At 31.4% G+C, this 13935-nt stretch overlaps 1 protein-coding gene across 10 annotated transcripts in view; it reads right to left on the reverse strand.

Moving 5' to 3' along the window:
- Window positions 1–13935, reverse strand: part of LRRIQ1 (leucine rich repeats and IQ motif containing 1) — a 188908-nt gene that overhangs the window by 112564 nt on the left and 62409 nt on the right. For all 10 annotated transcript variants that reach the window (XM_036236956.1, XM_036236958.1, XM_036236955.1 and 7 more), the window contains exons 15-17: window positions 8219–8401; window positions 5494–5940; window positions 662–872 (exon numbers count right to left, since the gene is read on the reverse strand). In XM_036236956.1, the coding sequence (XP_036092849.1) occupies window positions 662–872; window positions 5494–5940; window positions 8219–8401 (841 nt within the window). The remainder of the gene's footprint in view (window positions 1–661; window positions 873–5493; window positions 5941–8218; window positions 8402–13935) is intronic.

Consider the following 13935-nt stretch of genomic DNA (forward strand, 5'->3'; position numbering starts at 1 on the left):
GCCTTATTTGATGTATTTATTTAGTTTATGTCTGCCTCTTCAACCAGAATGTAAACTCCACAAAGACTAAGATCTTGTATTTTTTTGCTCATAATTATGTTTCCTGAGCTTAGAACAGTGCTTAACAAATAGTAGGCTCTAAAAACTATTTGATGAGTGAATAAAAAAAGGATAAACATGATCAGGTTGAATTTCATTTTGAAATCTGGCATTGGTGAGGTTGAATCAAATCTATTAACTACTTGCTTTCTGAATTTTTAAGTTAACTGTGTATTTGAAGGAATTCAACAATTATTTAAGTATATTTTAGAACATGTTTCTAAAAATAGCTCTATAGATTAGGCCAAGTGAAACATGCTTTGACTAATCAAATGTTAACATATGTGACAACCGATACATGTGAGCAGAGGCTTCATATATGCTTATATGGTTCATCTTGGCCCTTAGTCATGAGAATAGTATCTTCAAATTACAGATTACTCCTTCAGCCTAAATACTAAGCAGAGGCACAGCCAACTTGCAGCCTACATGTCACATGAGTAAGAAATAAATTCATTCCTTGTAAAACACTAAGATTGGGGGATTATCTATTATACAGAATAACCAAGTGAAGATGACTAATATATCTCTTTTGCCTATTTCACCAAAAGGTAAAATTAACCTGAATAAGAATAGCAGCCTTTTCCCTCTGTTCTTGGATATTCACAGTATTTTCTCCATTTTCCTTCTTTAAAATAGTTGGATTCTTGATGCAGGAATTCGGCCAGGATCTCAGGGGTCCTGTTGCAGCAGTATGTAGCTTTGTAGAGAAATGAATCTGTCTGCGTACAGTGTAACCACGCCAGTATGCTTGGATTACCGTTGCTGCCACACTATTAAGAGAAGAAAAAATTTTTAGTGCTCACAAATACAGTGGAAGATAAGAGGTCCTCATGAGCCACATTTGTAAACATGGATTGCATGAAGTATAATTTAAAAACAAGACTACATCTTTTGCTTAACTATAGTCATAGAAGTAAAGAGAATATGGAAACCTTTAACTATGTAGGACAGAAATTGGCCAGTAATTTAGGGAGAAACGTGAGTACAAGAGATTTTTGTTTGTTTCTTTTAAGGAAGGAGATATTATTTAGATTTTGTATGATACTGAGGATGTCAATCCAGTATGAGAGAGGGCAAAAGTAATGATGCAGAAGAGAGGAAACAAATGTAGAAGCCAAAGTTGAGCTGGCAAGAGAGGATGGGATCCTGTTCAGAGGAGAGAGGTCAAACTCGGAAAGGAGGGAACCATCAAGTCTTTTACAAGCTTCACTGTCCTCTCTGTCCACAGTATTACAAGGCCTAGAGTTAATTCTAACATTTTCCTAGCCTACATATTTGCCAATTTTAGGCACTGAATCAATCCATGTTGTGCTTTTTCCACATCCCCCTAGGCTGCCCAACAACATTAGCAAAATTTGAATTGTAAGTGCATTCTCAGTGTGTTTAATTATTTAACTCCTATTAAGTGGATATGTTTTCCTCCCCACACAGATTATTGTAGGAATGTTGTCAAGGTACTGAGTATAGTGAAAATGCTAACTATTCGGTGTTAATTTCTCTTCAAATTCTTCAGTGTACTTTAAAAGACATATGATGGAGAAATTATTCTTGTATAGTTTCTTTCTCCAGTGCTCCCTTAAAACAGTTTTCGATAATTTTATAATTGCCAGACATAGTATTTTTTTCTTCCTTGTAATAGTGAGTTTAAGGCGAAGTAGAATTAAGTGATAAACTCTGCCAGACATGACTAAATGTTTTTTTCCTCATAGTTACGTATTTGCGGAAAATTAGAAAGAAATGATGTAACTATTTTCTCTGGTTATTTTGCATTATTGTATTACTACTTATCCTCACCATTATCATCAACTGCAGTAGCAGCAGAATTTTACCTGAAGCCTATAAAAAGAAGTCTTCAATCAATTTTGCTACAAATAGAAAATTAAAGTTAATGAGTAAAATTTCTGGCATAAGATAAACTACTTACACTATTAATACTTGGAAAAAATAATCACTGTTAAAGAGAAAACCACAGTCCAAAATGGCATCACGTCTCCTAAAAACTCATGAAACCAAAATTAGATTTAATACCTGATCTAACTGCAGTTTCAGCATTTCCCAGAAACATAATCTTGACCAATCAGTCTGGAATTTTCCGGTCAAGTCACCAGTAAGGTAATTTGCCATGTGGGTCCTCTCCATCCCCCAGAGAAAGAAGCAGCAATCTGCATAATAAAAATCCTTCCCATTCTCTTCCCCAAAAGAAAAGATGTCCAGGTGGAATGATCTTTACTTTTTTTGTTACTAGTTTCCTTTGCCCCACTTTTCTTTCTATAAAAACCTTCCATTTTATAGAACCCCATTGGAATGCCCTGCCCTTCTAGTTGTAATTGGCGTACTCTCCAATTCATAAATTTCTTAATAATGCCAATAAGATCTTCAAATTTACTTGGTTCAATTTTGTTTTTTTAACATCATGCTCCAATGAATCATTTCCTCCTACTAGTGTGAACTTTGCATATTTTGCTATGGATTTAATTCACAGTCAATCATAAATTCATTCCTTTATCCTGTGAATATAAATGAGTGAGGAAATTTTAAAGCACTATAATAGGTACTTCAAGTGATAAAGAAAAAGAATCTGAAAACATGCTTGCCAAGTATACCTGGTAAAGAATGAGGACTTTAAAGAAAACACTTAACCTGAGACAGCATCTTATATCTCTCTACAGATACATACACGTTTCACTGACTATAATTGTGAATTTTTTCTAAAGCTGACTAGTCATTAAATGTTTGAATTCCTCAGCCCAGTATCATCAAAATTTCCAGTCTACGGCCATGCTGCCCTGAACAAGCCTGATCCTGTCTGATCTTGGGAGTTAAACAGGGTCAAGCCTGGTTAGTACTTGGAGGGGAGACCTAGGATGACCAGGTGCTGCTGTAGGCATAAAAAATTAAAAAAATAATAAAAATAAAGGATTGTAAGTTGACAAGGTCCTTGCAATCTGTGAGGTCAACCAAGGGTTGCTTCACCTGAAAAAAAAATTTTTTTTTTTTCCCAAAGGAGGGGAGGAAGGCAGATGAGGAGTATTTTCCTCAGTGACACTAACACAGGACCGCTTTCACTACATTAAAAGCAATGAAAGCAGGTAAAGAGGGTAACTTTAGGGCTTCCTGAATGTAGGATACTCTCCGTGATGAGAAAAACAACTCCTAATACTATCATCATCATCATCATCATCATCATCATCAATTTTTTAGCAAAAATCATAATGACAAAATTGTCCTTAGTATAAGAACACATGTAAATCACTTAAGAAACACCTCTATAACTGACAGTAAATCTTCCTGAATCACTGAATGGCAAGTTTCAGCAAGTAAGTATACATTTTATTTTCTCTTTACTCTTTAGGTCTTTGGTTTGTCTATGTTTTCAGTTCTTCATCCTTCTTTATTATCATTTGGCTATTTTATTTACCATGGATTAAGAAGTTCTACATATTGTTTATGTGAAATTTCAGTAGGCAACGTCTGGAGTGTTTAGAGTTAATGGGATTCAGGATATGTGTGAGGGCACAAAAAATAATATTCCTCCCACCTTCTAAATTCTTTTACCCAATCTAATAATTTAATTGAACAGAGACAGATTAACGAGAGAAAATGTCCAAGTTTATTGTGGATGTACATTCAGCAGTGACATAAGATATGAGACCCAAAGAAGTTTTGGGCAGTGGAGGTTCATATGCCATCTGGAGCTAAGGAGAAAGGGGAGGGATGTGGTTTGGGACTTCAAAGGGCAGGAAGGCAATTCACATGGAGATGGAAAAGCAAATGTTTAGTAAATAAATGTTTGCTGGGCCATCTATAACGACAGGGACACTTCGAACAAGAGGGTCAGAAGTTCTTTCTGAGTCTTTTTATTCCTTAATAACCGGCTTAAACTCAGTATCCCAAAGGCATATTTTGGGGGTGGCAAAACTTTAGTCCCCCTCACATGCTACCCCAAAATTTGGTACCCTGGTATATTGAATATTTTAATCAGAAGGAATATGAGGGAAAAAAATATGCAGTAAGGCTTTCCGACTTTCCTGAGAAGGGGATCATAAGATCCTCATGTGAGAGAGGCCCTCCCTGTACTCAGAGGGGAAAAAAAGTACTTTTATCTAAAGATTAAGGACAAGAGAAATATGAATAAAGGAGCCAGTGCTAAATTCCCCCCAGCTTACTATTCTTAGCTCATATCCTTTGTCATATCATATTTTTTCAAGACCTTCCATTCTTCATCAAATTTAATAAAAAAATGTTCAGGTTTAACTATTTCTTTGGATTTTCAATTTTCATGCAGGCTCTCATCACAGAAAACTTATATTAAGTAAATTTGCATGTTTCTCTCATTAATCTATCTTTTTTACAGGAGTTCTAGCTAAATATTTTTTTCTCCCTATAGAGGAAAAGCAATAAATTAAATGAATTGGTAAAATATAAATCAGGAAATGTTAAAGACCTTTTCAGTAATTTTTTAAAATTGTGTTAGGAAATACATGTTAGTTTCAGCATATCAAACTGTTTGAATATAACCCCTAGAAAAAAAAAATTCACCATTCACACAATTGAAAGAATAAAAATTTGGAAAAGAGATTAGCTACTTGATATCCTGTATGCTGCCCAGCTCAGCACCTGTTATTGGAGAAGCTGAATTTGACCATTTGAAATTTTGTTGGCTTGACACTGAAGCCAAAAGTAAAAAGAAAAGAAAAAGCTTATAGGCCAAAGTAAAAACAAATCTTTGCTGGTGATGACAGATGAGATGAGATGATAGATAGATAGATAGATAGATAGATAGATAGACAGATAGATAGATAGATAGATGATAGATAGATAGATAATTAAATAAAGCAAGCAAGCCAACCATTTCCTTTTTAAAAATATTTACTGGTTGGAAGAGGGCTTATGTGATTAATCTCAAAGAAAACTACCTCACCTTACATAGTTGTTATATCAAAGAAAGTTATAGCACATAAATTAAATACTTGCATAGATGCTTATTAAATGTTTGCTAGATCAAGAGGCAAATAAATAGCACATGAAAAGATATATTTTAAAAAATAAAAATTATCTGATTATTTAGAAGTATTTTTCATATTATTTTGAGAATTATGTAGTGTTTTTTTCTCCTTAAAATTCATTTAAATTATTTAGAGATTAAAAGGCAGAAAAATAATTTTATATTTACTCACTTTAAATTAAATAATACTAGTCAATTAAACAATACTGTCAATCAAATTAATCTGTACTATAATTAATAATTTGTGCACATCATAAAACATATTTATGACAATATGAAATATAATAATAATTTAAATCCTTTACCAAGCATTTATTTGGTAACATTCTTATATTACATATAAAAATAAAAAATATATACAACTATATAAATGACATAAATCTTACATTTTTTCGCAATGTTTAATATTTGGATGATTCCTTAGTAGAGAATTTGTTATTACTGTTTCCATCAATGGGATTCTTTCGGTGGAGATACTGCTTGCCTTGTTTTCTCTTTTGTTGTCAACTACTTTTTCCTGATTTCTTCCTTCCGTATCCTCACATAAGGAGGGGTTGGTTAATGGAGAATGACTAGAACCAGAGTTCATCCATTTCTCAGAAATATCTGGTGAGTCTGGTTTACATTCATTTGGACAAGGTGGGAGGGCTCTATTTGGCAGTATGTTATCACTGTCTGTAGGAGCCAAATGATTTTGTTGGGCTTCTGATTCATCTTTCTTGGTGATACTTCCATCCCAGTGTTCATGTGCATATCGGTATTCATTACTAAGTGTAATCAATTTCTTAAAATAATGGCAGAGATTTTCTGCAGCATCCAAGGTGAGTATGTTTCTGAAAAAATGATGAGGACATTTAATGATAAATACATAACCAAATATTAAAACTTGAGTATGTTTTGAAATTTTCTTTGTGTGGTCTGGCATGAACATAAAAGTTTATTACCACATTCATTAAAAAATTACTTCTGTTTTTTAGATAAAAGTTAATCTCATTTTTATAAAATCTGATAATATTTGTTCAGTTAATTTAGATCTGTCAATCTAGACAAAATGTCTAGAAGTTTTAGAGCCATTTTTATTCCAGGTATTTTAAAAAATTATTTAATTAATTAATTTTTATGGTGAAGAGTCAAAAACCTACAGTGGGAAAGGAAAGCCTCTTCAATAAATGGCGCTGGGAAAACTGGAAAGCTATCTGTAAAAGTATTCTAGGTATTTTTGGTACAAATGAATGAGAAAAATCCATGCCTTTACTACCATAAACCTGAGATATCATAGCTGCCTAAATTTGAAATTATTTACGAAACAAAGTTAAAAGTACCTTCTACACTGAGACTTGCCATGCAAAATATTTGTATTGGACTTTTAAACAAAGAACTTATATTATGAGAAAGTTTCCATTCTCATTTTTCTCTGGAAAAAAAATTTATGGCAAAGAAGATTCAAATATTTAAAGCATAAATGGTTATAATTCTCTTGAACAATTGTTGGATTTCTAGCTTATTGAGGTTATAGTTTGTGTAATTAATCAAACTGCCAGATTTATGCTCTCAATAGCAAATGTAAGGGACTTTGTATGAGCTTTATTCTTGGCTACATTTTATTTATCTTCCTTTATTTCTATTTTATTATTTTTAATTTTACTTACTTTAAATACATTTTTTCTTACTATATTTAATATATAGCCATAAACTGCCTTAATTTTTTTGAAATAATGTAAGATATAAATATAAAACTGTATCTATACCATACAAAATGAAAGCTGTATTTCCTAAGATGTAGAAATAATTAGATAGTCCCTGTTACAAAGTATTATTAGATGTTAGCATGAGCTCCTCCAATATATTTTTGATATTTTATATTTTATTAATTTTGTTGGCTAATAATGCAGCAAGTTTTGATTTAATATGGAATAACAAATGTTTATGGCTAGATGTTAAAATTTATCACCATTTATGATTAAACATATAAAATATAGTATATATTCCATTTTCAATGCTAAAAGGAAAAAGTTGCAATGACAATAAGTTATCCAAACGAACTGAGAAATCTAAATTTTAACATGAGGGATTGCAATGGTCCCCTCTACATCAAAAATTGTACATTAACATGTTAATTATACATTAACATACAAGAAGATATAAGTTTAGATTTGCACAAAGATAAATGTAAATAACCTTAGTTTTTATTAAAAGTAAACATTAATTACCTATAACAACTGGGATTATTTTTAAAGCAGTGAGATTTATTTTTAATCTGAATAGACAATATTCAAAAGCATTTAAATAGAAAAAACAACATATAGATCAGAATGTATGAGAGTACAAATAGCAATACTTTAAGCATATAATTTAGTAATTAAGTTTAGATATTTGGAAGCACATATTATTGTTCCAGATATAAAGGAGTGCCATCATAAGCAAAATATGAATCCTTTTTCTTTTTCATTTGCATTTTCTAGAGGAATGCAAATTAGAAAATACAGTTACAGAAAGATCAGTTATAATTCATTCACACTAATGCAATCAGAATTTAGAATGGGGAATGGGAAGTCCGCTTTCTTTGATATTTCATTAGGACTGTACTCTCAGCTTCTGTCCTCTGACTATGAACATATGTTGACTACTTTTCTTCACCATGCTCCCATAATACCTTAATGTATTAATAAATGTGTAATATGACATCTTATATTATTATCTAATAAATATTATCTGTATTATAAGACTTGCTCCACTGTAACTATTTATTCATCTAATTTTCTCTTATGTTAATCTGTGAATTCTTTGAGGGTAAAGTCCAGATTAATACTAATGATTGTGAGTCTGTTCACAATAATTGTTGAATAAATTGATGACTGATTAATTGAATGACTAAATGAATGTTTACATCTTGTTTTGAAGCTATCCTCATACTTTATTTTATCTAAAATTTATTTTTTAATTTCGTTCAAAAAAAGATGATGCCCAGACTTTCTTTTAAAAGAAAGAACATCCCTAAAACACACTGTTCTAACTCAAAAAATATAATTGTATTAATCAGAATATTTTTAATCATTTGTGTAAATTTCATTATATATTTTAATTACGGCAAGGAGAAGATAACAGTTATACCCTTTTCCAGTAATATAGTTTTCAATTAGTAAGTTGAATTCTCTAATTTGAGACTGACAAAGTACCAGGAAACGTCTCAATTCTAGTTCATAGTGTTGTTCTTCAGTGCAGCTTTCTGAACAAGAGTTTAGCATTTCACCATTGAGGATTCTTAGAGCAGGTAATATTTTAAGCAGAGAATGCCTATTAAAAAGATGAAAAAAAAATCTTGAGAAGGAGAGTTTATATCTAAATTAACCATATGCCTATAACTTAAACAATATAAGCACAGAGTATATCTCAGAAATTATTGGTTTTGTAGAAAAAAATTATACCGTTAAATAAGTTTTAAAATTTTATGGTATCATGTCATGTACAAAATAAGTTTTACAGTTTTTAACCTATATTTAACTTTTTTTTCTAAAAAGCATTTGGAAACTTGGGCTAGAAGTAAATAAAAGGCCACATTACAAGATACACTCTTAAAAAAAATAACTAAAATAATCTTACTAAAAGTTACTATTTATTTGAGAAATACTGGTGAATTCTGATTGTTTCTCTTAGTAAAGTATAGTGAGAGTAGGGTTAAAACAAGAGATGTGCAGATTACACTGTTTTTCCTAATCTTAAAAATCAAAAATTGTTACATTGCCTTGACATTGCTAAGGATTATAACAACAAAAATCTTCAGAATATGAGCAAAAGTCTGTATTGATTTAAATAACTAACAATGTTAAAAATCATGTCAAACGGCAAGAATTGTTCACCAAGCCCAGCCATTTAGAAGTACTCTCCAAGACTTTCATGAGGAGAGTGCAGGCCTCTTTTCACAAGGCCACTATTGATGGTCACAGGGGTAAAATGGACATTTTGAATGAGTAAAACTCCTTAGTTAAAAACTCACGGTTACTATGAGAAAAAATACAAAACTTTGATAAAACATTAAAAAAAAATCTAAATAAATGAAAAGATGTCCCATGAAGATATTATCATACATAGAAGATTCAATATTGTCATTAAGTGAGCTCTTCCCAGTTTGATCTATAGATTCAACACAATCCCAATAGAAATATCAGTAAGATATTTTATGGATATCGACAACTGATTCTAAAGTTTATATGGAGAGGCAAGTGATCCAGAACAGTTAACTCAATGTTGAAGGGGAACAGTGAAGTTTGTGGATGAACACTACCTGACTTCAAGATTTACTATCAAGGTACAGTAATCAAGACAGTGTGGTAGTACTGGGAAAAGAATAAAGAAATAGATCAATAGAACAAAAGAAAGAACCTAGAAATAGACCCATACAAATATAGTCACTAATCTTTGACAGAGAAGTAAATGCATACAATTTAGAAAAGAAAAATGATGTTGGAATGACCAAATATTCACATGCCCCCCCCCAAAAAAAAATTTTAGACAAAGACATTTCATTCTTCTCAAAAATTAACACAAAAGGGATCACAGACCTAAAAGCAAAATGTAAAACTTAAAACACCCAGAAGATAATATAGAAAAATCTAGATGACCTTGGGTATGGTAAAGATGTTTTAGATACAACACCAAAGACATAATTCATGAAATGATTGATAAGCCAAATTTCATTGATTTTGAATATTTTTTTCTCTGAGAAAGACACTGTCAAGAGAATGAGATGATAAGCCACACACTGGGAAAAAATATTTGCAAAAGATTCATTCAATAAAAGACCATTATCCAAAATATAGGAAGAACTCTTAAAATTCACCAATAAAAAAAAATGTGCAAAGGCCTTAAAAGACGCTTCACCAAAGAAGATATGAAGATGGCAAATAAGCATATGAACAATGTTCAATATCATGTCATTAGGGAATTGCTATTTAAAACAGTATTGAGATAGCACTACTTACCATTAGAATGACCAAAATCTAAAACATTAATAACAGTAAATGCTTGTGAGGATGTGGAGAAAGAGGAATTCTCATTAAGTGCTGGTGAAAATTCAAATGGTATAATCACTTTGGAAAACAGTTTGGTGGTTCCTTACAAAACGAAACATACTTCTACCATTTGATCCAGCAATCAGATTCCTTGGTATTTACCCAAATGAATGAAAAACTTATGTCAACACAGTGCTTATAGCAGCTTTATTTGTATTTGCTAAAGCTTGAAAGCAACCAAGAGTTTCTTTCATAGGTGAATGCATGAACTGTGATACATTGTAAAATGGAATATTATTTAGCACTAAAAAAAAAAAAAGATCTATCAAACTATGAATAGATGAAGGAAACTTAAATGCATATTACTGAGTGAAAGAAGCCAATCTAAAAAGGCTACATTGTGATTCCAACTATGTTACATTCTGGAAAAAAGTAAAACTATAAGTAAAAAAGATTAGTGGTTGCCAGGGTGCCCGGGGTTAAGAGTGAGGGATGAATAGGTGAAGTTCAGAAGGTTTTAAGGGCAGTGAAACTATTCTGTATCATACTACATTGTGGAGATATGTCATTATTCATTTATCAAACTTATAACATAGAATACCGAGTGAATCCTAATGTAAACTATAGACTTGGGGTGATAATGAAGTGTCAGTGCAGGTTCATGGATTGTAAAAAGTGTACCACTTTGGTGTGGGATGTTGATAGTGGAGAAGACTGTGTGTTTATGGGGATAAAAGAATATGTGGGAACTTTCTGTACTTTCTCAATTTTGCTGTTGACTTAAAATTGCTCTAAAAATAAAGTCTGTTAATTAAAAAACAAAACAGTTCCTAAACATTAAATGAAGAATGACAAGGTAAGATTACTAAAATGCTAAGGTTCAAGAAGAACTCCAGTGACAGCCCTAATAATTGTTATTTCTTCTACCTAATTGTATAGTCAGGATTGATATATCCATTTGTAGAAACACAGCTGTAAAATATAATTTTAATATATATTATTAATAAGTGGTTCATTAAGGCAAAAATGCCTAGGGCCAACAAAAGTCATAATGCATTCCTGTGCATAGTTATAATCTTGGTAGTTTTGACAGTGAATAAATTACAAGAGAGGTATAAATACTGGCTCTCCCTGAAAGCTAAAAACAGGAACACTACAGTTTTTCATTTTCTGGCAAAAGAGATGATTAACACCCTACCTACCTTCCTTCCCCTAGAAATAATGCATTTTTAAACCAATATTTAAATAAAAATAGAGAAAAATAATTAGATTTGGATCTTCAGAGTAATTATCACATGTTTTAAATATTAACAAGCAGATAAAAATCTAATGTTTGCTAACAAGGAGTTTGAGCTAATTAAGAAAGTTTGGGTCCAGATATTTTTTAACATTTTTAGTAGGCTTGTAGCTACCAGTGTTTGGTAAAAACTACTACATTTACTACAAAGGGAGAAATAAATGACATATATTGTGCTTCTGGTTGGATTCATTTTAAGAAATGATTCAAAAGTAGAATGCTACATTAAGACAATCGTTATTCATCACAAGGTGAAAAGGTAATTAGAAGTATTTATTACAGAGGTACAATATTAAATACAATGTGAAATCTTTGACCGAGGGACTCCTCAAAGTAAGGAAAGGCAACTCTCTGAAAGTGAAGCTGGTGATAATAAAAATATAATGTAGAGATTAAATATTGTATCCATATTCCACCCTACTGAACTGTTTATTACATTACCTATGAAGCTACATTGTATTTTAAATCTTCACTCAAGTATCCAGTCAAATTTTCATCCAGACATGACTATAATGTTAAAATAACTTATTTAGTCATAATTATAAAATGTCAAATATGAAATAATGATGTTTTTAAGATGTGATAATAAAGAGTAATGAAATAATGATGGCCTTAATGGACCATTTTATTAATAAAAAATATATATTAAAATTATATTTTACAATTGTATTTGTACAAATGGATATATCAATCCTGACTATACAGTTAGGTAGAAAGAGTTACTATTATTAGGGCTGTCCCTGGAATTTTCCTTCTTGAACCTTAGCATTTTAGTAGTCTTATCTTGCCATCCTTCATTTAATGTTTAGGAACTGTTTTGTTTTGTTTTGTTTTTAATTAACAAACTTTATTTTTAGGGCAACCTGACAACCCCCTCCACTATTAACATCCCACACCAAAGTGGTACACCTTTTACAATCAATAAACCTGCATTGACACATCATTATCACCCATAGTCCATAGTTTGCATTAGGGTTTACTTGGTGGTCTATGTTATAGGTTTGACAAATGCATAATGACATATGTCCACCATGTAGTATTATATAGAATAGTTTCACTGCCCTTAAAATCCTCAGTACTTCCACCTATTCATCTCTCCCTCATAACCCCTGGCAACCACTAATCTTTTTTCTCCACAATTTTAAGACTGCATTTTTTATCCAACTTTTTTTTAAAGACATTCTATTCCTGTTCCTCTTTCTTTAAATTTCCTAAATTATAGAAGAATAAACATAAGACTTCAATAATATGATGGATATAACCCTTGAGAATAACCAACAATTCTAATTCTTTGAGTACCAAACAAATTTCTGTCTTGGTCTCCAAAGTAAACCTGATAAGCAGAAGGAATGAGGTGTGTCAATGATAGGCTCTAGTCCATACCTTAAAAAGAAAATTAATAAAGAAGATTTTCTTATTATACGTTGAATCTCTTAGGAGTTAGGTAAAGCTGATTTTTTTTTCCTTCCAGGATATAATCATTTCTGGTTAAACAATAACAGTAAGCTGCTGGACATATAAAATTTTTCACCAGGATCCTAGACCCACAGTGAAAGTGCAGATGCAGTAACACTGATAAGATCCTCTTGAGTAGCCACCTTTCAGGTCTCATTTTAGCTATATGAGGAGGTGTCAAGAAAAGAAAGGCAATACTCATGCCGCTAACATGAGAATCACAGAGTCTAACATATCTATTCTTTATCTTAGTTCTCTAAATCCATTGGGATGGGAATTCAAGGCTAGGCCCTATGTGTGGCTCCAGTCCTGCAGGGTAGAGTTTCTGAAAGATTGTTCTTGAATTGCTGCATCAGTGGTACCTGGAATGCTTTTTAAAACACAGAATCTTTAGTTACACCAAAGATATGTACTGGCGGGTTTCAGGGCATCTATATTTTTAAAATATAACCTTTCTTGTACACCTTAAAGAAAAACAACCACAAACATGTTATGCTGTGATCAAAGATGCTCAGATTTAAATGAAAAAAACTGGGAAATTCTAAATCATTTGAAAATGATCTCTAATATTCAAGTAAAATTTAGCTTTTTAGAAACATACAGAATAACTTATATATCAATAACATCAGAAGAATTTGTTAAATTAAGAGATATCATGGGCCCGGGTAGTTATGTTCCAATAGTCCGTTCACTGATTAACATTGCCACTGGTTTTATATAAATGGTCTGAAAGTTTTTCAGAAAATTATTTCCATAACACTGAAATTAGAGAGTACCAGGTTTTTTTTTTTCTTCTTTTACATAGAGAAAACCAGTTTTCTACTCAGAAACAACCAATGGCAAAATAAATATGCATTTTAATCACATAAGCTAATATAATCCTAGGGGAAAAATTATAAAAATTAGCTTTAATTGATTAAAGAAGAGATCATTATTTTATCACGAGTATATTTTATTTATAAATATTTATGCTCCAGACAGATGAAATAATTTTTAAAAATAAGTTAAAAGGTAATCCAAGACATTAGATTTATTTCTAGGTGTTGCAAATGGCATTATGTGTAAAC

This window comes from Rousettus aegyptiacus, unplaced genomic scaffold (assembly GCF_014176215.1).
Source record: "Rousettus aegyptiacus isolate mRouAeg1 unplaced genomic scaffold, mRouAeg1.p scaffold_m13_p_2, whole genome shotgun sequence".
Classification (NCBI taxonomy): domain Eukaryota; kingdom Metazoa; phylum Chordata; class Mammalia; order Chiroptera; family Pteropodidae; genus Rousettus; species Rousettus aegyptiacus.